Here is a 25,615-nt window from a genome sequence, read left to right on the forward strand (position 1 = left end):
GTTCCGGACTGAAGTGCCTAGAACCCCTCGGTCCCCGCGGCAGGCAAGGCGCTGCAGAGTAGCCACTTTTATAAGGGGAATCAAAAAGTTTCCGTTCGTAGGACATACAGTCCAGAATCGGTACGGTATACCAATCAGGCAAAATTGCCGTGAGTACTGATTTAATCATCCTACCGACGCACCAGGTAGAAGATACCTGTGTGGCAAAACACTGTGACGTCATTCTCGCCCGACAGGAAACGTTGACCCTTCGAGGTCTTTTTGTTTTTTGACCGAAAGCGTGATAACCGCATGGGGAGAGATCAGAACTATCTGAAGGGGGGTCGAGTGTCTCCCACTTGAGTTTGCATAGCTCCTGCGCTACCACATTTGTGGTATGGCGACGTACGTTGTCAAGAAACAGCAGCACTCCTTATCGCACCTTTCGCTACACATCGGCGGTTTTTGACGGGAATGCTGTCCCTTACACATTATCCGTTCTCCGATGGACGTCTGGCGGAGTTTGTCCTTCGGCAACCAAGAGAGGAATAAGAGCACATCGCTTCTGGTTGGACGTATTTAGTAATAACATGCCACAGTTTACGTTTCCTCATTTACATCGCCCACGTCGGAAAGATGCACTAATCCCATGCCTACATGTCAGCGCTTATATACTCGCATAAGAGTTGCACTATGTGTTGCAGTGACGCCCTCAAACGGAAACTTTTTAATGACCTGTTATACAGGGTAATTCCGTGATTGTGTTACAAACTTTCAGATATGGTCGAGAGGAGTAATAGCACCAATTTTAGGCAGGGGAGGCTGGTCTGGAATCGACCGAGTGGAAAGTTATAAGCGAAAATCGTCTCGATACTTCTGTCGACCTTTTCTACTGCAAGCTCTTCGCTTTCCATATTTTGGGAGGAGATAGTATTGACCAAAACAAGAAAAAGTTACCCAGTAAACATGGACACTAAAAGGCATACCTTAAAAGTTGCGAGTGAATGAGACGTGTCTCAAAGCAACAAAGCTTAATAAGTACTCGTGGCTCTTAAGGTATTCACTTTACTGGAAATCTTTTCCTATTTTGGTCCATAACACCTCTTTTAAAAATATGGAAAACAAAGAGCTTGCAGTATAAGAGATTCACTGTCAGAGGTATCAGAATGCTCTTCGCTTGTAACTTTCGATTCGGTCGTGTATGGACCAGCGTCCCTTACCTCAAAGTGATACGTTACCCTTCTCCATCTTCCCCCTTTATCGAAAACGTATCGTAGGTTACCCCGAGCTAGTAAAGAAAAGGTCTCTAATTTACTGGTCTTCGTATATGGTTATTCTATAGTTATCCGTGGCGAAAATTATTTTATAGTTACCATCTGCATTTTATAAATGTATAACGTACGAAATGGTCAATTCACTCAAGACGCTATTCATCAACTGCAAGATGCTGATTTAATATCAAATGGTCTTAAATTAAAATAGTGACTGGAAGAAAATTTGTTCAGTTAGTACAATGACCACGACATGCGAAAAGAGGTCAAAAGTACCTTTATTCGAGTACATGGGGTTGTAAACGACGTCAGGGAATCTTGAACAAGGGAATAGCCAGGAAAACGTAGATCACACAAGAATTCCCGCCAAAAGCCCGGAAAACGTAGGGAATCAGCTAGAAGAAAACTATGGTTACCCACACACAATTTACCGTGAGCATGAACCAAGATGATTATTTCAGTATTATAAGCGACGAAGTGTTGACCTTTCCCCTGTAGCTTCTGTGGACACCCCGCCTCGCAAGATGACAGCCGTGTTCACTGGGCTGCTCGCGTACGTCCCTGCCTTTACGGACACTCACGTATCCCTTCGCGCCTTGGCTAGACCGCTAAATAACTCGGAATAAATCCCACAGAAAATATCTAGTACTGGGGAGGGGGGGGGGGGGGGTTAGCACTGAACACCCTCGCAGTTTTGTAGTTCTGCGGTATCTTATCAATTATCATCAATGAGTGGTTTATGCTCGATATAAAGTGCTTCAGACGTCAAGGGGCAATAGATCACGTCATGGCAAACAACACCACCTGAGACAAAATGTTCGCTGACGCTTCCAGACGATGCTAGACGTTTATTATTATTTTTCTATGCCCTGAAATGCGGCAGGGGGTAGGCACTCACCGGCATGCATATGCATTGTGTGTAGCCTATAATCCAGTCATCTGTTGCGCGTGAGAGGACAAAATTGAAGTTACTGATTCGCTTCTAAAATACGAAGTTGGGTAAAAAAGGCTATAGACGTTAGAGCCGTGTGCACCAGCCTGAGAATTGTTTTCCTTATCAACATATCCCCCATGTAAACTTAAACGCTTGTCCGATCGTTCGACAAGGCGTTAAAAATCTGCAGGATAGAATTCTTCTGCCACCGTTCACATCAGAAAAGTGACCTATTTGGATACTGTACAGCAAGTTTAATTGGTTCTTTAAAATGCTGAAACGCACAAGATCGATGTATCCTGGGGCTATCGAAATACCCCTAGACGTGGAAACAACGGTTCATCACTCCACAACCAAGGCGACGACGGTGCTTCTTGTTTGGGACTTTGTCTTGTCCTTTGCTGAATTCATGAATCCAGCTAGACACAAATTTTCATGAAATAGAATTCTAACCATATTCCGAATGAATTCCCTTATAGATGCGCTCTGTGAACAGTTCCTCGGCTCCTTAAAAACACTTAGCTGTAGTCCGATACACACTCATAGCACACCTGTCACCTTGGTCTGAGTACGGATCATTAACCATTAGCCGATGAATTGTGTACCGGTTACTTTCCACGCGATATATGCTGCCACCTCCTAGATATGTATAGGCAGGAAATTTAAAACGATATGCGGTATTCTGGCGTTGGCGACGTATTTATCGACTCATTCTCGTATTTTCCTGCGCTTAGAGACGCATCAGGCTTTATCGTTGAAAAATCAGTGTATCAAAGTATTAGGTTGGGTGGTATCCAGATTCAGCATATCTGGCTTGTATACCCAGATACTTCGGTGCAATCTCGTCGCCCTAGGGCTGGAGAATTCAATAAAAGACGCTTAGCTTCGCCGGGAAGCATCAGCGAACAGTTTATCTCTAACAGGCTTTCTCCCCATCACGCGATCTGTCACCCGTAGACTTTATTTTCTCATTCGCGCGCCCCGCATGGAAAAGGGGGGAGGGGGAGGGGGGCTGTAAGCAGATACAAGTCGCCGCTGTTCTGCCATATAAGAGTAAAAAATTTGAAACATATATTAAAATTGGCCACGGCAGTTGGTAAAATGAATGATTGACATAGTAAAAGGACACAGATTCAGTTTCATAACTGAAAATATAAAAGGCGAATTTATCGGTTAATTAAAATATTGAACAGATGAAATGGAAAATGAACGTTTGACAAAAAATAAAAGTCAGAGGTACAGTTGCCTAAGTTAAAAATGTAAAAAGACAGTATGTTGATGATTAAAATTGATACATAGATAATCGAAGTGATGAGGGGCCCTAGACTGCCAGGAAAGGGGTTACGGGTATCATGGGACTGTAGCGGTTGGGTTAGTGTATAAGAAGCTGGACGGTTGTTAGGAGGAGGAATTCGGGAGAGTGATAATGGATGTCTTCCGGACCTTGGCTTATGATGTGAGTGGAGAGGAGCGGAGGGGAAAGCAGCCCTCACTAGGAGAGGTGGGTATAAATCAGGGCGGATTTCATGGTCAGGTGAGAGAACATGATTTAAGTTTCGTTGCGAGAGCACGTGGAGAGAGTGAAGGGAATGGGGAATGTGGTGGTTGAGGAGCGGCCTAGACGTTTGATGCAAATACTTTTATATGCCGTATTGAGAATACCTAATTGAAGCGATTATCAAGGCTAGAAGGATGTATGAGACAGTATTAGCGTGATGTTTCTTGGAGGTAGCTAAAGTTTGGTCCAGTGGGCTTACTTATCTCAGTACCTAAGGTAGCAGTTGAGCCTGCTGACTACAGGCGCGCGGCAGCAAGGGATCGTGTGATGCGGTGGGGTCTTGGGGTCGACGGTAGGCGCCACGGAACTTCTAGCGGCGGCTCCGCAGAGTAGGGCTCGTGCGCCTGCAAACGCGTCTCGCATTGTCGTGTGGGCGCCGCCGACTGTTTAGAAGCCAGCCACCCATCCATCCAGGCGGGGAGGCGGCGCATGCCGTCACGTTCCCAGAAGATGCGGCCCTCCTTTATGTCGACGCTAGGTGTGTCTCGAGAATGCCGTCGCGCCACCTCGCCACGGCTCATAAATGCAGTGTTCCAGAGATTAACACTCCCTGCGGGTTGGTTCCCACTCGTCGCCGCTGGGTGCTCCATACGCGACTCCTCACAAAAGACAATGACTTTGACCTCATCTTTCTTCCGGGAACACTGCTCCGTGGCGCATAGAAAATTAGGATTTAAGCTGTTGGCCATGCATGTACTGTTCCAGAGAATGCTGAGTATTCAGTGAATGATTCAAAACGTGCCGCAACACGCTACGAGTAATCTTCGCTCGTATAGATTACAAGGAGAAAATTTTTCGGCCTACAACAGAAATGGCCGTCGTGGCAAAGGAAATTTTCTTATAAGCGCATTGTGTCTGCCTCTGTAACGGAGTGCTCAGCCTAGATAGGACCCGGGTTCAATTCCCGGTACTTGCTGGAAGGACAAGATCGGGATTGACCGAGCGTCATGATGCCAGAAGTAGCAGACTCCAAGGTCTGCAAAGCCGACAACGGTCGGGAGAATGGTATGCCTGACCCCACGCTTTCTTTTTTTTTCTCCCATCGGTCTTCTGACTGGTTTGATGCCACGAATTCCTCTAGTGTGCCAGTCTTTTCACCTCAGATAAGTAATTCCACCCTGGGCCCTTAATTATCTCTTTGATGTATTCCAGTCTGTCTTCTTCTACAGTTTTTACCCTCTACAGCTCCTTGTAATACCTTGGAAGTTAATCCCAGAGTCTCCATACTCGAATCTGGATTTCCAACTTACCGCGAGTATAGTTTCAATCAATTGTCAGTTGTTACTACATATTCATTACATTGCGTGCACAGTATATCTGAACTGTTCGGGGTGACACCATTTCACATCCTTGAATCTTCATCCAATTCATCCGCATCGATCCATTCAGATCAATTCTGTGCACCTAATTAATTCACAGTTTTCCTTATTGATAGGTTAAGCCACGGTCCTCATCGACTCCGTTTCCCCAGTTGCCAGGTGCACATCGAAAAGGAGGGGGAGCGCCAAATGCCTGTAGTAAGGACAGCAAATTTTCTGATTATATTACAACATTTCATGTATTTCATTACTAGCTGAGTGCCTGGCGTTGCCCATGTATGTATTTATTCCAGTTCTCTTAGTCCTTCCTTCCCCTTCTCGCTGTCCGTCTCTTCCGGCCAATTCTCTTTTCATCTTTCTCCTTCACTTCTCTGTTCACCTTCTCGACCTCCTACCTTTGTTGATCTGCTGCTGCACCCTCTAAGTCCATCACGTCCTCCCTTCTCCTCTTTGTTCGTCCATCTCTTCCTTCCCCCTTTCTGTGTGTTCCTCTGCCCGCTCACTCTCCACGTTATCATCCCAAAGCAATAGGGATTTGCAGTAACATGTGTACCAGTTTCGGTTGAAATCGATTCAAGGGTTTATGGGGCGCTTTTCATCTGCGGCTTTGCCTGTGTACGCACATGAGACATATATTACACACACATCTGTACACATATTTCACCCGTGTCTATAGCGAACTTCAGCCTGTAGTTTCGTTTTCACGCAGCTCAATATTATCACGTCGAATCACCTGAACTTTGTGTCGTACAGTGATATAATTTTGCAAATAGTTTCAGCGTCATATGTGAATGCTGTATCCGGAATGTGTCGAGAATGCAGATAGTAGTAGAGAACTAATAAATCAAAACGTCAAGCCTGATGCGGCAGTTTCATTGCATGAACAGTGAAAATGTACTGAGCGATAAACTTCTTTCCTTTCATCATCTTGTCAGCGAGAAAAAATTTCACAGCGGTTTCAAATTATGTGTAAAGTTTGTTGCAAGTGATTAAGTGTTCTCATTTTCAAATACAGGATGAATAAAGTCTGGGCATCGGTGCGCCGTGAACTACTCTTTTTATTTTTCCACCGCCACGCCCACGCCTTTGATAGGTAGGTGGTTCTTACCTTCACAGTGATTCTTTCCAGACAATAAGCGATATGTGTTGTACCATGTTTGTTTGAAATCAGTCCAGTGGTTTAGTAGGAGATGTGGAACGTGCATACATACATTTTTATTAAACATGCTGTGCCCATGGTGTAATGCGCCGGACATAAGTGCAGGTATTTGTACTGGTGACTGAGGACAGTGCACTGAACAACATTACATTATTGGTTCAAATGGCTCTGAGCACTATGGGACTTAACATCTGTGTTCATCAGTCCCCTAGAACTTAGAACTACTTAAACCTAACTAAGCTAAGGACATCACACACATCCATGCCCGAGGCAGGATTCGAACCTGCGACCGCAGCAGTCGCGCGGTTCCGGACTGAGCGCCTAGAACCGCTAGACCACCGCGGCCGACTTACATTATTGTTTACTTCATTTGCAGACTAGTAATTGTAGTCGTTAGGAGTAGTATGTTTTTAGGTTGACTAGTACCTCCAAGTAGACGTGACAAGAGCAAGCCATTAATGCTTATTTTCCTCCTGTGCAGCTAGTCAGGTGCTGAAGTGTGGACGCGTGGACGCAAAACGGGCAGTCTATACTGACATATGTAGTCTGCTTAGTGATGCAATTACGACAGTGCAGAAAACATCAGGTGGTACATTGTGTGATGTGTTTGCGGGAAGGCTGTTTGACTCAGAGAAAAAACAACAAAGACACTGATGTGTGTACATATTAAGGTACCACATATAAAAATAAGTGCATTATACACATTACACCTTACGTGTATGGATTATTACTACTAAAATTCAGGGTAGCTTTGCACCTGGCATCGGTGGCGCTTTAAATGTGGGAATCATGGCAAATTATATTTGGATTTGAGGGGGGAGGGGAGCAAATACGCTGTTATTAGATGTGTATGGACGGAAGAAAATCTTGTGGAACAGGGCTGTCATATTTGTTTGAGCAGCAAACAGAAAAACGAGTTGCTCAGCAATGTTCGGATGGTTTGAAAGTAAAGTTAAAGACGCGGTTCCACGAAGAGGAAGGCCCTATCGTGTGCTTGTTAGGTGTACCAAACCGCCGTCGTTTACCAACATCTAGTTGCAACGGGAACTGCGCCCGCTGTTGCAGGTGGAGTACCGGCCGTGCGTCGTCCCCGGCAGCTGCTGGGACCTCATCCGCGAGTTCCTGCAGGGCTTCCTGGGCTCCTCAGTGCAGGCCACTCCGCCACCCTACCTGCAGGTCAGTGAGTCTGGGGTTGCCGCGGTAACCGGCTACTCATTGCCACTCTCAGCAATCGAAATTAGAGATTCAGCTGCATCACGCCGTCCTGATTTGGGGATCTCTGCTTCCTGAATGCCCATATCCAAACTTAGAACTTCCACTCTTTCGTCTGCGTCATTTAGTTTTCGTTTTGCACTTGTATTTTTTAATGTTTGTGTCCATTGGGGAAAAAATGTTTCCTACGATGCAAAACTACTACGCCGACCCGAATCCTGTTACAGTTATTTCTTAATCCGTAATTTAACATATATGTACTATAGGTAATTAAGAGTGTACTTATTGAATGGTCGCCTGATGATAATTTGCGATATTTCATTTATTTTGTTAAGGAAGTAAGTTACAAATTCAAATAAGAAACCATGGCTCAATTTTTCTATGTCAAGTCGAGAGGACGGAAATTACATGTCGTCATTCCCTCTGTACAGGGGTAATTTATGAATTGCTTCACAATGTTTTTTGCCTGACGCACACCGTAAAGCGTTTCATGAGATGTTTTATAAATTTTCATAGTTTGCTCTAGTCAACTTCAGTTTCCTGTACAAGCAAGAAAGCAGTAATACAGCATTGGTGCTTAAAATCAGCGTGAAAGCAGAAATGGGACTTACTGAAGGTACAGACGGGTATATACCTGTAACAGCCTCTGATTATAATTAAGAAGTCGATGTATTATAGGCTGTGAGTTACTAACCATGTAAGGAACTATTTAACTTGATCTTCATTGATCTAGTATTTTGCTTTATAGATTTTGGATCACTGTTTACCGTTTTGTTCCCCCATTGTCATCTTGTACTCTCATTGTCATCTTTTACATCCATGATGCGACACTGCTTGACAGAAATGGCACTCTCGTTATACTTATCCATAGTTACGAGATAGGCACTTAAAATGGCTCTGAGCAGTATGGGACTTAACATCTGAGATCATCAGTCACCCAGACTTGGAACTACTTAAACCTAACTAACGTAAGGACATCACAAACATCCATGCCCGAGGCAGTATTCGAACCTGCGACCGTAGCGGTCGCGCGGTTCCAGACTGAAGCGCCTAGAACCACTCGGCCACAGCGGCCGGCGATAGGTATTTCCTGTTGGCTCCTCGCTAGTAATGATCAGTGTGTCAAGTCTTACCTGCCGTATGTCTTTACTGTTTTACAATGTTAATGAACATCAAAAATTGACATATTGCCAAATGGAAGAATGCGGCTTTCGTAAATGGTTAAATAATATTATATGTAAATTGAAGATGGAGAGGGGGAAAAAGGAAAGGAAAGGAGAGGGAACAGTGCTGTCAGCTGCATCGGGCCATTACGCGTAGTCGGCGGCGACGAGCGAAAATGTGTACCAGACCGGAATTCGAACCCGGGATCTCATGATTACTAGGCAAGTGCGGTAACCACTGCGCCATCCGGGACACAATGTTATCGCAACTGCACGGAGCATCTCGGATCGCCTCACGGCGATCCACACTCCTATCGAGCGCCACCTATCTGCAGCCCCTGTCCATTTCTTCCATATTTGCTCTTCCGAGATTTCCACAGGAGGTCAGACGTAATTGCGCATCCGCACTGAAGAAGACGGATTCATTGCCCAGCTAGACCTATCAAATTATGTGAATGTGTGGTGTCTGGTCTTTCGGACATTTCGCCCGGGTATTAATTTTGCCAGTCTTATATTAGATATTGAAGAAAACAATTAAATGTGTTTATAGCTACGTATCGAAGAAAGTTTCGTTTCCATGTATCCGTGAAAACACCTTTGAAATTATGAAACAACCGTACAAAGACATATGTACAGATAAGAATAGTATCCCTATTAGGAAAAATTATCCGGGACAGTTTTTGTATGCTGCGTGCTGCTGCTTTGTGTGTCTACAACGTGAGTTTTGTAAACGAATCTATGACGTTACGTCTTCATAGCTCTGTCGAAGGCTATCGGTTTCACCTACAGCCGTTTGCGCTTAGCCGTTGATAGCTGTCAAATGTGTTGCTGGGTGTCAGGCATCTACTGTAGGAGTGTCTCAGTAGTAACGAAGAAATGTATTAAAGTTTCATGCATGATGCGTCATTTTTTCACGTATCTCATCATTTATGCCGGCATATCTCTTGAACTGAGTGTCATTCAATGATGTATTCGTGTAGATACATTCAGCGGAATATATGGATACTATCAGCGAAATATGCTGTGAATAGAGTTGGTAGCAAAGAAGTTATAAACTAAACGTCATGCATGATCCGGCAGTTTCTCACACATCTAATTGTTTATGACGTCATATTTTCTGAACTATGATAGGTAGGTGGTTATTACTCCCACAGAAATTGTTGCCGGACAGTAAAGGACATGTGTTTCAAGTGTGGTTGAAATCGGTCCAGAGGTTTAGAAGGAGATGGGCGGGCACACACACACACACACACACACACACACACACACACACACACACACACATCCATTTTGTAATGTGTGTTCTTGATTGGTTAAATATGTGTAACATACAAATAACGGTTTCGGTAGCTGCCACCTTCATATGTGATTAGTCCGCTAAAAAGCATAGTCAGGATATGCAGGGTGCCACAGGAGGAGTGGTAAATATTCAGACATTTGACAGGAATCATCATTCGAAGCAAAGAACTGCAGTAAAATGTGTACCTTCTGAGCTATGGGCACTTGTCCATCTTCGCTGCTGTGAAACACACCTCTTCTGCCGAACAAGTGGTCATAGCTCTTAAGGTACACATTTTAGACCCCATGTTTACTAATGACTTTATCTTGTTTTGGTCAATACTACTTCCTCTCGAAGTATGGAACGCAAAGAGCTTCCAGTAGAAGAGATTTGTTTCACAGTATGGAGTGTGAAGAATCGCTCATAGCTCTTACGGCACCGGTATGCAGTTTAGAGCCTATGCTTGCTAGACTTTTGCTTCGAATGTTCGTTTCTGTAATATCCTTGAATACTGGCCATTCTTCCTGGGACACTCTTAATTACTGTTACAGTTAGGCACACTGAACGTTATAAAGTCAAAAAGTACGTCTATGAATGATTATCATATAGTTACATTGGATGGTAACATTTAATTAATATTGACTTGCTCTGGTTTACATTAGTTCAAGAAATACAGCAACGAGCCACTTTCTGTATAACTTTCTATGCCAAAAGGGGTTTCGAGTTTTGATCCATAAAGGACCTGTGGTCAGTAGGTGGAGCAACGTTCAGGCAGCCTGACTGCTGTCACGCACCTGTTCGACAGCCGGTGCTTGTGCGTGCCGTAGCCTGGAGCGGCTTAACGCATACAGACGTAGAGGCCAGCCAGTGAGGCTGTATAGGTAGACTGGGCCGTGCTTGCAGCGCAGATCCGATTTGCCGGCCATTACGGCACGTCCCGGATCAGCGCCGCGTCATGCTCTGCTCTGGCGCAGCTCAAGCCTCAGCACGTCTCCGCTGTTGCTGCGCCCCATTATGCCTTGCCGATGTTCAGGATTAACTTGCAGCGGTGTGAGCAACCAAGGCGAAGTAACTATCCAGTCACACATACTCCTAGATATTTTATGGAACTAAATGGTTCCTCTGACTGCTGTGCAATAGTGTGATCATACAATAATGGGTCTTTCTCTCTATGTACAAACAATCTGTTACATTTCTTTCTGCTGAGGCTCAGCTGCCACTCACTGTACCACCTATCGATCTCTGCAGGTCTTCCCGCGCTTCCTACAATTTTCTAGCGTCGCGATTTCTCTAAATACAACAGCATCATCCGCGAAAATCCATGAAAAATGAACACCGATGTTCTCTACTACGTCTTTTATATAAAGGATGATTCAGCTGCCCCTACCAATGGGTTTTATGAAACCCGAAACCTTCAAACACCACGTTTGCATATCCTCTCGCTTGCTAAGCACAAACTGTTAGCCCTACAGATAAAAATTAACAAGACCTTTTTGTAGGAAATTTAATGTAGTTAAATTTTGCATTGAGATACGTTCTTGCTGGAGGCCTCAGTTTTCGAGTTATTCCAGAAAAACGCGTTTGAAGTTCGTTTTTCTTGAATAATTCGAAAACTACCGCCTCGGGAGGAAACATATTCCAGTGCAAAATTTAACTTGTTAATTTTTTCTTTAGCACCAACAGTCTGCATGTAGCGAGCGAGAGAATGTGAAAAATCTTGCATGTGACATTTGAATGCATTGCGGGTTGCATAGTACCCATCGGCAGGGATACCTGAATCACCGTATTGTAAAAAGTAATGGATTTACAACACTCGCTTGGGGTATGCTCCAAGTCATTTTTGCATGTGAAGTCTTCTCTTTGTTAAGAATAACGTGTTACGTTCTGTTCGTTAGACACTCCTAGTCCATTCACACAGTTGGTCTTATATTCCATACGCTCGTATGTTGTTAGTTACGCGTCAGCACAAAACTGCATGGAATGCCTTAAGTAAGTCAACGAACACGGAATCTACCTGGACGCCGCTATTTACTGTCTTCTAGGTCTCATGTACTACCAGAGAAAGCTGCATTTCACACGATCGATGTTTCCAGAACTCATGTTGATTCCTAGAAAGGAGATTTTCGGCTCTGGAAGTGTCATAATACACATGTTCTAAAATTCTACAGCTGACCAACATCAGAGATACATGCCTATAGTTTAGTGCATCTGTTCGATGATCCTTCTTGAAAACGGGAAAGGGGTGTGCATTTTTACAATCATAAAGAACACTTACTCTCCTCCAGTGACATACAGTCCTGTATCGTTTAAGATATTTTAATTCTCTTCACACTCAAGTGAATTGTGAATAATTTCTAATGAAGTCTATTTTCATAGCTGTATTAATTACAGAGATATTAGCATCACCATCACTTTTTTCTAATGGAACCATAGTGATTTCTGCCGCTAGTATTGTAGTTCTAAGAGAGACGAAACCAACGGCTTTTAACTTTTCAAAATTCTATTACTAGTTTCAGACTAAAAACAGTACATTGAGTTTAAGATTTACCTGGTTTGAACAACAAGCAGACGGCTGTCGTATGCGGAAGTTCGTGATTTCATACCCAAACAATGAAACACTTCCGTTGGATAAGGTGGAAACAGTATCTTGAACCACCACTACATCGGTATGAAGGAGCATAGAGGAAATGTAACTCTCATGACGTCTGTGTGCCGGCCGCGGTGGCCGAGCGGTTCTAGGCGCTCCAGTCCAGAAACGCGCGACTGCTATGGTCGCAGGTTCGAATCCTGGTTCGGGCATGGATATGTGTGATGTCCTTAGGTAGGGTTAGGTTTAAGTAGTCTAAGTCTAGGGGACTGATGGCCTCAGATGTTAAGTCCCATAGTGCTCCCAGCCATTTGAACCATTTGATGTCCGTGTTGTTCACGAGTTTAGAGTGCTGTTTACATTAAAAACTTAAGCATCCCTCACAAACCAGCGAATGTGGAAAGGTAAAGAGCTTAGCTGGATCGTCCTATACTTCTTGCAGAAATGTGTCTAGCTCCACTCCGCTTCAGAGTTTGTTAATTCCTATATTGCAGCGACCATAATCTCGTCGGAAACCTTTTCACATGAATCACCTTAGTACACATCGCAGTTCCGCCAATATCCTGCCCTTTTATACACTCCTGGAAATTGAAATAAGAACACCGTGAATTCATTGTCCCAGGAAGGGGAAACTTTATTGACACATTCCTGGGGTCAGATACATCACATGATCACACTGACAGAACCACAGGCACATAGACACAGGCAACAGAGCATGCATATGTCGGCACTAGTACAGTGTATATCCACCTTTCGCAGCAATGCAGGCTGATATTCTCCTATGGAGACGATCGTAGAGATGCTAGATGTAGTCCTGTGGAACGGCTTGCCATGCCATTTCCAACTGGCGCCTCAGTTGGACCAGCGTTCGTGCTGGACGTGCAGACCGCGTGAGACGACGCTTCATCCAGTCCCAAACATGCTCAATGGGGGACAGATCCGGAGATCTTGCTGGCCAGGGTAGTTGACTTACATCTTCATGTGCCTCGGTCGTATGCAGTCCTGATTGTGGCGCTCACCTGCACGGCGCCAAACACACATACGACCATCATTGGCACCAAGGCAGAAGCGACTCTCATCGCTGAAGACGACACGTCTCCATTCGTCCCTCCATTCACGCCTGTCGCGACACCACTGGAGGCGGGTTGCACGATGTTGGGGCGTGAGCGGAAGACGGCCTAACGGTGTGCGGGACCGTAGCCCAGCTTCATGGAGACGGTTGCGAATGGTCCTCGCCGATACCCCAGGAGCAACAGTGTCCCTAATTTGCTGGGAAGTGGCGGTGCGGTCCCCTACGGCACTGCGTAGGATCCTACGGTCTTGGCGTGCATCCGTGCGTCGCTGCGGTCCGGTCCCAGGTCGACGGGCACGTGCACCTTCCTCCGACCACTGGCGACAACATCGATGTACTGTGGAGACCTCACGCCCACGTGTTGAGCAATTCGGCGGTACGTCCACCCGGCCTCCCGCATGCCCACTATACGCCCTTGCTCAACGACCGTCAACTGCACATACGGTTCACGTCCACGCTGTCGCGGCATGCTACCAGTGTTAAAGACTGCGATGGAGCTCCGTATGCCACGGCAAACTGGCTGACACTGACGGCGGCGGTGCACAAATGCTGCGCAGCTAGCGCCATTCGACGGCCAACACCGCGGTTCCTGGTGTGTCCGCTGTGCCGTGCGTGTGATCATTGCTTGTACAGCCCTCTAGCAGTGTCCGGAGCAAGTATGGTGGGTCTGACACACCGGTGTCAATATGTTCTTTTTTCCATTTCCAGGAGTGTATTTTGTATACGCGGTACTACCACCATCTGTGTCTGTGCGTATCTCTATACCATGACTTTTGTAACGTCACTATAATTTGCACTTTCAACGTTTGCTAGTTACAAACGCGAGAAGCTTCTAAAAATTATCTTATTGAAAAAGATGACAATGTAAATACTGCTTGTGATCTGCTGCGTGGATGTAATAATGTACTGCAGTATTGCACTGAGTGACTGTTCTGTCGGTTATTGGTAGGATGTTTTATAAATTATGAATGAAATATGCGCAACACTTATGTAACAGATGGTTCAAATGGCTCTGAGCACTATGGGACTCAACTGCTGTGGTCATTAGTCCCCTAGAACTTAGAACTACTTAAACCTAACTAACCTAGGGACATCACACACATCCATGCCCGAGGCAGGAATCGAACCTGCGACCGTAGCAGTCGCACGGTTCCGGACTGCGCGCCTAGAACCGCGAGACCACCGCGGCCGGCACTGATGTAACAGTCTACACATTTTTGTTATTTGTTACACGAACCGGTTTTCGCCTATTACGCTATCAGGTAGAAACATAAGTATGTGGTGGAGTGAAATTTTGTTGGATCAAATATTTTAAAGTAGTGCATCCACAGAGTATCTCCATTTCCAGAGATAAAAATTTTAATGCCAGAGTTAGGAATAAAAGAAGACGGATTGTTTCAGTGTTAAAGTTATGTAAAATTATTTAACTAAGATGAAATACGTGACATATTAACTAATAAATTATAGACAAATTACAACAGTTATACACATCAGAAAATAATTGAACAATAAACTTTGGTGATATATTCCAAAGATGTGGCTGAACAAAGGAGCCTTGTCTTTAATAGATCCTGAACTATAAACAGTAAGATATAATAATGGTATTAAGCAGGCTAGTGAAGCAGCTGTGATTATAGAAAAGTACAATTTTATAACTCAACGAGAAAAATTAAAGTAACTAAAATAAAGGAGAATAAGGCACGTGAGTAAGAGGCGTAATTTGCAACAGGGCCTGGACGGGATTATGGGCAGTATACGCAGTAAGAAGTGCGAGTAAGGGAACTCTGGCTGGACACTCAGTACTAAGGTTGGGATGATGGACACGTGTTTATTAATTTCCAAAATTGCAAGATAGTTCATCTTCCTTCCTTCCTTTATGGATGTGATGTGATATTTTACGTTTCACCTTCTTTAAGAAACTGGTCTCTAAAAATAGTCTCTCCTTTTCTAAGTTTCCAACTTATGTGACGCTCCTTCAAGCGCGTGCATATTGTATATATGAAGGTAGTGACTGTTCTCGAAAGAACAGATACCATTGATGACCGTGCAACTTCTCTAGAATAAATGATAATTAATTGAAACCCTCAGCTGCCGGCAGGTGTTGTTGATATACCTCGATTGGGACAGCTGAAAATTGTGCTCCGACTGGACTCGAACCCGGGATCTGCAGCTTCCATGGCAGACGCTCTATCCATCTGAGCCACCTGGGACACAGATGAACTGTGCGACTGCAGGGACTTATTCCTTGCACGCCTCCCGTGATACCCAAATTCCCAACTGTCCACAATCTACATACGTAATGTACCTAATAGATATTTGCCCATTCACTCATTACTTGAGCACACTAAACTGACAATTGACCTTCGTCTGTGCGAATGCGCACAGGTTGCCTGAGCTCTTACGGGAATCTTTACCTTATTGTGCGCGAGTAATGAGTTAATGGACAAATATCTATTAGGCACATTACGTATGTAGATCGTGGACAGTTGGGAATGTGGGTCTCACTGGAGGCGTGCGTGCAAGGAATAAGTCCCTGCAGTCGCGCTGTTCATCTGTGTCCTCTGTGGCTCAGATGGATAGAGTGTTTGCCATGTAAGCAGGAGATACCGGGTTCGAATCCTGGTCGGAGCACACATTTTGAGCTGTCCCCATCGAGGTGTATCAATAACAACTGTCGGCAGCTGAGGGTTTCAATGAATTATCATTTAACGTACATATTGCCCTGCCAGACTGACCTGTACAGAATTTTCCACGCTTAAAAGTAATTTTATATATCAGTTCTTTTCCAAAGGTGGAGCCCTGCCTTTACCATTGGAGAAAAGCTGTCCAATGGATGTTGTGCACATAAAATGATGTTTTTACATTCCTGGATTTAAGCTTAAATCCTTCTTGTTTATTCCTAATTCTGGCATTAAACTGCTCATTTCTCGGATTAGACACACTCTGTAGATGCACTACTTTAAATTTCACTGCACCACATGCTTATGTTTGTACCTGGTGATGGCGTAACATCCGAAAAACTGTCCGTGTGACAAATAATAAATAATGTTGAGTATTCCCTACAGTGTTGTGTGTGTTCCATTCATAATACTGCAATACTGAGCACCTCATAGAGCGTTGCAATTTTATGCTGTGTCGATTCCGTTACTAAGAATATATAGAGAACGCGGGGCTGTTCTTCTGCTTGGTAACGCTGCTAGGCATCTGTGAAGCACACTTCTATGAATTTTAATCGCTCGCGTTTCGTGCAAATATCTTTAAACGGACTTGGTGTTTTCCTTAGGGTATCGCCAATCTTTTGAAACATAGATGTTTAGTTTTCAGAACTTGTGGTGAGGCTGCGGTATCGCTTTTTCAAACACCCACAGGCTCGCCTTCTTTTCGCCTGCCCGGCGCGAGTAAACTGATACACCGACTTCTAGAGTCGCTCCCCCGACGCCCTAATCGGCTCGCGCGCAGTAAACAAACGCAGCGGGCTGGACGTTCCGCGCAGATAAACAGTTGCGCCCCACCGCCGCCGCTTCCTGCTGCACTGCACCTCGCGTCGCCGCCACGCTCCCAGAACTCGGTAATTACCCGTCCTGCGACAAGCTTCTCTCTCGGGCTCGCTGGCTGCTTCCTAGCGGCCAGCCGACGTGCCACTATCGATAATTTTCGCACGATGTCGCTTCGGAAATCGATAAAGAGACGTACGCCTAACCGTTATTAATAAGTTCCGAAATCCGTGCTCCATCATCAGGTGGCAGTTCTCGCCTCGAGTTCAGCAGCGTAGTTGCCAGTAAAGAAATTACTTTAAAATATAAAAAGAAATTAAATTCGTCTCTGCTAGTATTATGAGTAGAAACGACATCGCTGCTTTTTGTCAGGACAACGCCTCTGGATTAGAAACCAAAAATGTCACCCGATAATGGAGCAGAGTCTTAGAAGCGCATCCTGATTAATAATGGGTGATGTGCGTTTGAGTCAATCACTGAAGCAAAGGCTCTGAAATGACTTGTTTTTAATAAATATTAAAATTTAATGGCTCGTTACGAAGTCGTGTAGTCTACTTTTAACTCGAGAAATACAGGTCTCCTTAAAAATAATACCTGGTGTAATTGTAACAGATTTTTAAATCCGATATCGAAATCTGACAGAAAAACCGAAGATATTCTAAATGGTTCAAATGGCTCTGAGCACTATGGGACTCAACTGCTGTGGTCATCAGTCCCCTAGAACTTAGAACTACTTAAACCTAACTAGCCTAAGGACATCATCCCACACATCCATGCGCGAGGCAGGATTCGAACCTGCGACCGCAACAGTCGCACGGTTCCGGACTGCGCGCCTAGAACCGCGAGACCACCGCGGCCGGCGAAGATATTCTGGTCGTATGTACAGTACACCAGCGGCAAGGTGCAATCAGTACCTTCACTGCGTGGTGTTATGAAAATAGCGGCACTAAAACAGAGTTGCTAAACTACCGAAATTCCTTCACCAAAGAAGACGAAGTAAATGTTCCACAATTTGCATCAAGAACAATTGGAAACATGAATACTTAAAAATAAGTAGCTTCTAAAAATAGGTAGTGAAAGAGCTTAAATCACTTAATAAAGGCCACTCAGAAACCTTTCAGTATATGATGATACAATAGCTCCGTACTTACCAGTCATATACAACCGCCTATTCATCGCAAGATCCGTACCTAAAGCATGGGAAGTTGCACAAGTCACTCCAACACCAAAGAAAGGAAATAGGAGTAATCCGCTGAATTACATACGCAATTCACTAACGTCGATTTGCTGTAGGATCTTGGAACATATACTGTGTTGGAACGTAATGAATTACCTCGAAGAAAACGATTTATTTTCAAACAGCCAACATATCTCTTTATTCTCACCAAGTAACGAATGCTATCGTCAGTGGATGTCACATTGATTCCATATTTTTAGATTTCCAGGAGGCTTTTGACACCGTTCTTCACAAGCGACTTCTAATCAAATTGCATGCCTGTGGAGTGTCATCTCAGTTCCTCGACTGGATTCCTGATTTTCTCTCAGAAAGGCCAGAGTTCGTAATAACTGACGGAAAGTCATCGAGTGCAACGGAAGTAACATCTGCCGTTCCCCAAGGAAGTGTCAATAGGCCTTATGCTGTTCCTGATCTACATAAACGATTTAGATGCAGTGTGGGAGGAGTGTTGAGGTGACCTGAAAAGTGGTGACGGTCGCTGGCCATGTCTACTACTGCCTGTCATGTTTAACATGTGAGACAGTGGAAAGGGGACGTTGGTCCTTTTGTGATTCGTGGCGGGCTGCCGATATGCTGAACCGATCCTTTTCTGTATCCTGACAAAAGCGAGTACGAGGGGTCTACAGGAAAAAGGTTGAGGAAGCTATTTCAGCACTGTCCTAGGAAGGTATGCATCTGCTTTGGGTTTACGTCAGCACGAAAGCACAGCTGTGCCGACGGAAATGGTTTAATTTTTCATGAACATTGCGGCGATTAGACACACACATTATATGGCAGTTGCTAAAGCCATATGGCAGTTGCTAAAGCCATAGTAATGTGTCGCCATGATCAGCCACGTAATGCTACAATTTGCTAAATGAGAGGTTTCGCGGAATCACGGGAAATGACTTCTGGAAGTGTATGACAACTTAGTCATGAGTATAAACTCTTTACTCGACATTCCTGGTGGAAGTCAAGGGCCGCTACCCCACACCTCACACCCGCACTTGCGGACGGTTAAGAGCTCTCTCCTTCTTTGTAAACTCCAAATATGTTCTCCTACATAATATCGTGCAGAGGAAAGTAGCCCACAGACTCTGGATAAACTGCCCTCTACCAAACATATAAGAGAGAGAGCTTGCCTGGATCTGTATAATGTGGAAAACACTAGCGAGAGAATGGCAGATTTCATTTCGAGTTGAACTTTGAGCCGTGCCTGGTCAGCTCAACTGGAAAGTGAATCAGGAGTGAAGGGCGAAGGTTCGAGTCCTAGTCCGGCACTCGGTTATAGTGTGTCACGAAGTTTCAAGTTTGTACTGAGTACCAGAGTATTATCGATTGCAAGATCACTCGACAGCGAAGTAAATGTCGGGCGTATGCAGCACTCATGTTTTCGAATTCCAAAGAAATCTATCATACGACATAGTTCTCACTGTGGTGATCGTAAAATAGTTGGTCAAGATATAATTCAAAATGTACAGAAATCTAGTAGATTTGCAAATTAAATGACTAACATCTTCCAAGAAGACCAATTGTGTGATTTTCACAAACTCGACAACGTCTCAACGAATGCATAAAGCCGGCCGCGGTGGTCTCGCGGTTCTAGGCGCTCAGTCCGGAGCCGCGCGACCGCTACGGTCGCAGGTTCGAATCCTGCCTCGGGCATGGATGTGTGTGATGTCCTTAGTTTAGTTAGGTTTAAGTAGTTCTAAGTTCTAGGGGACTGATGACCACAGATGTTAAGTCCCATAGTGCTCAGAGCCATTTGAACCATTTTTTTGAATGCATAAATCGTCATTCTGAGCAACCGAAAGAAAGTCGAGTTTGTACGCCATGGGATAAAGTTCAAGTATGGTGTCGATTAATTTGTACAAATGCGATATGTGACTTATCAGATTAAGTAAAGGGGAATGTAAGTGTTCTGACTTTTTGTCCATTTGCAGTCAGATGCTTCACCTCATTTTGAGGAAGAATGCGGCCAGATTGCTGTCAAAAAAAGCTAGCGAGCTACGGCGTATCACCTTGGAACACATAAATGTGTGTAAGAAATAATTTCCCCAAATGTTAGTTGATAGCAGAGGGTCTCTTGCGCGACCACTTGGAAGGCCATAGTGCACAGCGTTAGACATTTTTATGGTGCCGTATAAGGATCATGTATCACTAGAGGTCTGCGCGGATAAGGAAAGTGCAATCCGCAAGTACTTTATCCGCAACAGCATATATTTAAGTTTTGAATGAGTAATTAATAGTAATAGACAGCAGTACTTAGAATTATCGTATGTAATGACATAGTTATTGTTAGGGTGCCATTTCTGCCACAACTTAACTACTTTTGACTTCTTAAATCACAGGGAATGCTCTATACCTACTCTAAAGCAGACCATTCCAAACAGGAAAGCATTGGCGCTCCGGAGCACGCACATATTTGCTACGACGCACGTTGTCACTCGGTCACTACAAAGCGCTAACTGAAGGCAGCGGAAAATTGCAACAGGCACCTGACTGGTAGACAGTGGGCAGGTTTGCACCCAGAGAGCACTTCACAGGCCAACACAAAAGACACGGTCGCGGAAACGGATTAGGCGCAGGTCTCTTGGGTACAGCTACGTCGGTCGTAGCTAGGGGCTGAGGACAACAGACATCCGCTCTAGCCGGGCCCTGCAAGATTCCAAGAATGTCAACAGACTTGTAATTTTCAACTAGCATTGCAACTTAGGTACTGGGCAGATGCCTTGCTCATTATCCGCAGATGACCCGCGGATATCCGCACCGGTCGCGGTTTTATCCGCCAAGTAATAAATACCGCGGATATCCGCATCCGCGCAGACCTCTATGTATCACCTATGAAAGTTAGTATTTTAAACGGTTTGAGAGGAAAGGGAATGAGATCAACGGCTGTGATCACGTCCATCATCCAGCAGGGGTATTCCTCAAGGCCATTTGCATGTGTGTCGCACTGCAAATGATGACCAAGTTGAAGGTTGCTTAAATAAGACGTAATAAATGGCGCAGATTCAGCTAAAATATGTAGCTACGAAAAAAATGACTGTTGTAGTCGTTTTTATAAATCCGTGTACGTTATCAGTGTGTCTGCTATTTGTCTCTTACGATTACTGTGTTTGGTTAGATAAATCACATGTCACTTTAGAGGACATTACGGACAGTATTTGGAAATGATTCTGTGCTGTGCACAAGCCATAACTTCTCCTACCAAAAATTGATGTAGGCTATAGAAGAAAGCAATACAGGGTAAGGGAATCTAAATTGATTCTGCAGCTCTGTGAGAGAAACATCGCCTTTCTTGCAACGATTCCCGTATAAGTTTGCTGGGTTAGACCTTAACATTCTGTTCATAGTAGTATGTAAAGCAGGAGGTTATAACGCTAGTTTCAGACCTATGAATTCCTATGAAACAAGAGCTGTCTTTAACCCTTTGTGCGTCACATTTAGAAAAAAATTGGGGAATTTTTTTGGTGATGAATATGTACTGTATATGTTGCACAAATGCCATAACCATTGCAAAAGTTCTTTTGAAGCTGTTGGTTAATAAATAAAATAATAATCCCAAATGGCATAATTAGAAATTACATTATAATTACTAAAATAATGCATGCATAACTGTATTGTAAACTTACCGTATTTCTTTCCCTTGCCCTCGAGGAACTACGTAAATTTGGTTCCATAACAAAGAATTTCCGTATACACAGAATAAAACTAAACACAACAGTTATTGTTCACTCACAGATGCAGTAGCACAACTCACGACACTTCTCTGTTCTGCCATTCAAACAAACGGCGAGCCATGTAAGCAAATGCCACTGTGATCTGTTGGCCAAACTTGGAACTACGTGAAGCGATGCCAAACGGTATCATTGAAGCATTGGGAAGCTCAAAAAGGCCAGGAATACGTAATGATGCCATTTGGAATAGCAGACAGGGTTAAGTTTATGTGATTGTCGCTTTGTGACTGAGTTAGATGGGTCGCCTGGTAAGTGCGATGTTTAATACAGAATATAACTCTGTCGATCACCCTGTACTGAGCAGCCGTGATTGCATTTCTGTTGCAGAACCGGATGAACGACACCTACCAGCCGACCGACACCACCCACCAGTATCTGGAGCAGTTCGCCGCCTACCGCAAGACTGCCAGCGTCTTGTAGCCGCCTTTCGCTTCAGTACAGTATTTTCAGTCTACTGTCACTGTAGAATTAATCATTGTGCCAAGGAGTAAAGCAAAATAAAAGCAGGCACCCGAGAAAAAAAACTGTGTTCTTTTCTTTCAATTTTTAAAAAACTCCTGTCCTCAGCAATGTTTTTAGTTATTTACTTTGCACCACACTGTTCGCATCAGTAGAAGGAAAAGTTATTTTCTACGTGTTACCAGAAAGCCATGAATAAACATGGGCCGAGCACTGTTTCGGATCCGTTGGGATTTTAATGAATGAAGAATGCTATTGGTAAAGCAGTTACGATTTACAAACAAATGATACATTCGAAATATAAAACATATGTTCTCCGTTTCACATACGAAGCAGCTGGTTAGTTGTGAGGTAGCGTCCGGCTCACAATTATAGTGCAATGGTATTGAGGCTGTGTTCACTGCTGTTTTCTAGTGAGGGTCTGAGCACATAGTTAACAGCCGGCCACGGTGGTCTTGCGGTTCTAGGCGCGCAGTCCGGAACCGTCCGACTGATACGGTCGCAGGTTCGATCCTGCTTCGGGCATGGATGTGTGTGATGTTCCTAGGTTAGTTAGGTTTAAGTAGTTCTAAGTTGTAGGGGACTAATGACTACAGCAGTTGAGTCCGATAGTGCTCAGAGCCATTTGAACCATATGAACCATTTGAACCACATAGTTAACATCTACTCGCACTGGACTACACGGAACCGAACGCCAAAACATTCTGCAGTGTTCAAATGGTTCAAATGGCTCTGAGTACTATGGGACTTACCTTCTGAGGTCATCAATCTCCTAGAACTACTTAAATCTAACTAACCTAAGGACATCACACACATGCATGCCCGAGACAAGATTTGGACCTGCGACCGTAGCGGTCGCGCGGTTCCAGACTGTAGCGCCTAGAAACGCTCGGCCACCCCGACCGGCTTTCTACAATGTATTTCATTCGATGGCATTCACACGCACCATCTGCGGAACAGCATGGAACGGCCTCTGTGAGGTGAAGTGACTGTGATGACGCGTTAGTGGAAGAAATGGGAGTCGACAATGAAGACATAGGGGATCCAGTATTAGAAACAAAGTTTAACATAGCCTTGAAAGATTTGCGATTAACTAAGATGGAAGGCATGAATAAAAGTCCTTCGGATCTTCTAAAATCATTGTAAACAACGGTAGTCAAATGACCACTCAATTACATTTGTAGAATATGTGAGTCTTTTTGTAGAATATATGAGTCTAGAGGTATCCCATCACACTTTCGGAAAAATAGAATCCAGAAAATATTGAAAACAGCAAGGTCTCATCAGCGCGAGACCTAACGCACAGTGAGCTTAACAGCCCATGTATCAAAGTTTCTGACAAGAGTAATATGCAGACGAATGGAAAAGAAAATTGAGGATCTGTTATACGAAGATCAGTTTTGCTTTGGGAAAGGTAAATGCACCATTTCTGTCGTTGAACTTGATAATGGAAAAAAATGAATAGACGCTTTCATAGGATTTCTAGGCGTAGAGAAAGCATTAGAGAATATAAAATGGAGCAAGATGTTCGAAACTCACGAGAAAGTAGCTATAAGCTGTAGGAAAGACGAGTAGTACACAATGTGTATAAGAACCATGAAGGGTCAATGAGAATAGAAGACTAAAAACGAAGGCTCGGATTAAGAAAGATATAATAAAAGGATGCAGGTTTTTTCCCCTACTGTTCAATCTGTGCATCGGCGAAGGATTGACGCAAATAGAAATTCAGGAGTGGGATTAAAATTCAGAATGAAAGAATATCAGTAATAATATTCGCCGATGACAGGACTTGATGAGTGGAATGAGCAGTCTAACCGGCGAACACTGTGGATTGAGAATAATCGAAGAAAGACGAGAGTAATGAAGAGTATCAGAAAAGAGAGCAGCAAGAAACCTCACATCAAAATTAGAGACAAAGTGAAGGAAGCAAAATAAACGTGACGGACGAAGCAAGGAGTACATGAAAAGCAGACTGTCACAGGCAGTGAGGACATTTCTGGTCAAAAGAAGCCCACTGGTATGGAATATCCCCTTAATTTGAGGAAGGAATTCCTGAGAAAGTACGTTTGGACCACAGTACGGTATGGTATGTGTGGTAGTAAATCACGGACTGTGGGGAAAACTGGGAAAGAAGAGACTCTAACCGTTTAAAATGTGGTTGGCGTTGAAAATTATGTGAACTGTTAAGACTTCAAGTAATGACTTCTATGGTACGTGAGGGAAGGCTGTAGGGTAAAAGACTGTAGGGGAAGACAGAGTTTGGAACACATCCACAAATGACTGAGGACATTGGGTGGAAGTGCTACTCTGAGAAGAGATTGGCGTGCAACACCAAACCTGTCAGAAAACCGAGAAAAAAGTTAACAAGGTCGGAATGACGTTTTCAAGGATTCTCGGAATGGAAGTTTCGGGCGTTGGGGAGGGGGAGGGGGGGGGGGGGGGTAGGGTCGTCGTATACTAAAAATGTATTCCACCACAAAAGAGGCGAATCGTCTAAAAGGGAAAAAGATTTAGAATTTAAAATATCCGGCAAATGAAAAAGCCTTCTCTGTCCATAAAAAAACCACGAAGAAACAGATTAAAGTGTTATCAACAAACACTTTTTTTCGCAATGAAAAAGGAAGATTTGTTGAGCGAGAAAATAATAATTGTTTTTAAAGCTATTTGGCACTCGGACAGAAAATAAAACATAATGGATAAGATGAAAAGGCTCTTTGCATTGCCTTCTTTATACTGTTTGGTGCGTTTTCAGGAATAAATTTCCTTGAGAAAATGTCTTAAAATGCTTGGACGACACTTTTCCTTGACTTTCACATCCCAGCAGCGTGAAAAATTTACCATACAATCTTAGTAAAGAACATCAGTTTGGAATTTTGCTTGGGCGCTAATAAAATCTATCGTTGCTAGTTTCGTAATTCTGCTACTATATTCTGACTTTTTGTGTTTTGTCTCACAATCTAACTTTCATCGTTGGATGACTGTGTTAAGCGATATGACGCCTTGTCGGTCCGCCAAGAGTGAACACACCTCCATCTGATGGCGGCGTTGCCTTCGATTTCGTTCCGTTGGCGTCCAGTGTGAATCGCCTTTTTAATCGCCCTTGGATGGAAACTCTCTCATTATTGCTCATAACGTACATATAGCTGATGAAACTCATGACAAAGCGGCGAGCA

General features: G+C 44.0%; 1 protein-coding gene across 2 annotated transcripts in view; it reads left to right on the plus strand.

Annotated features, from left to right (window-relative positions):
- Positions 1 to 22,507, plus strand: part of LOC126272269 (mediator of RNA polymerase II transcription subunit 20) — a 526,313-nt gene extending 503,806 nt beyond the window's left edge. Inside the window, exons 4-5 of one of the 2 annotated variants that reach the window (XM_049975012.1) lie at positions 7,286 to 7,396; positions 22,311 to 22,507. In XM_049975012.1, the coding sequence (XP_049830969.1) occupies positions 7,286 to 7,396; positions 22,311 to 22,403 (204 nt within the window). In that variant the 3' untranslated portion in view covers positions 22,404 to 22,507. The remainder of the gene's footprint in view (positions 1 to 7,285; positions 7,397 to 22,310) is intronic. The other variant, XM_049975013.1, reaches the window with a different exon arrangement.
- Positions 22,508 to 25,615: the final 3,108 nt, after the last annotated feature.

Source organism: Schistocerca gregaria, chromosome 5, assembly GCF_023897955.1.
Source record: "Schistocerca gregaria isolate iqSchGreg1 chromosome 5, iqSchGreg1.2, whole genome shotgun sequence".
NCBI lineage: Eukaryota > Metazoa > Arthropoda > Insecta > Orthoptera > Acrididae > Schistocerca > Schistocerca gregaria.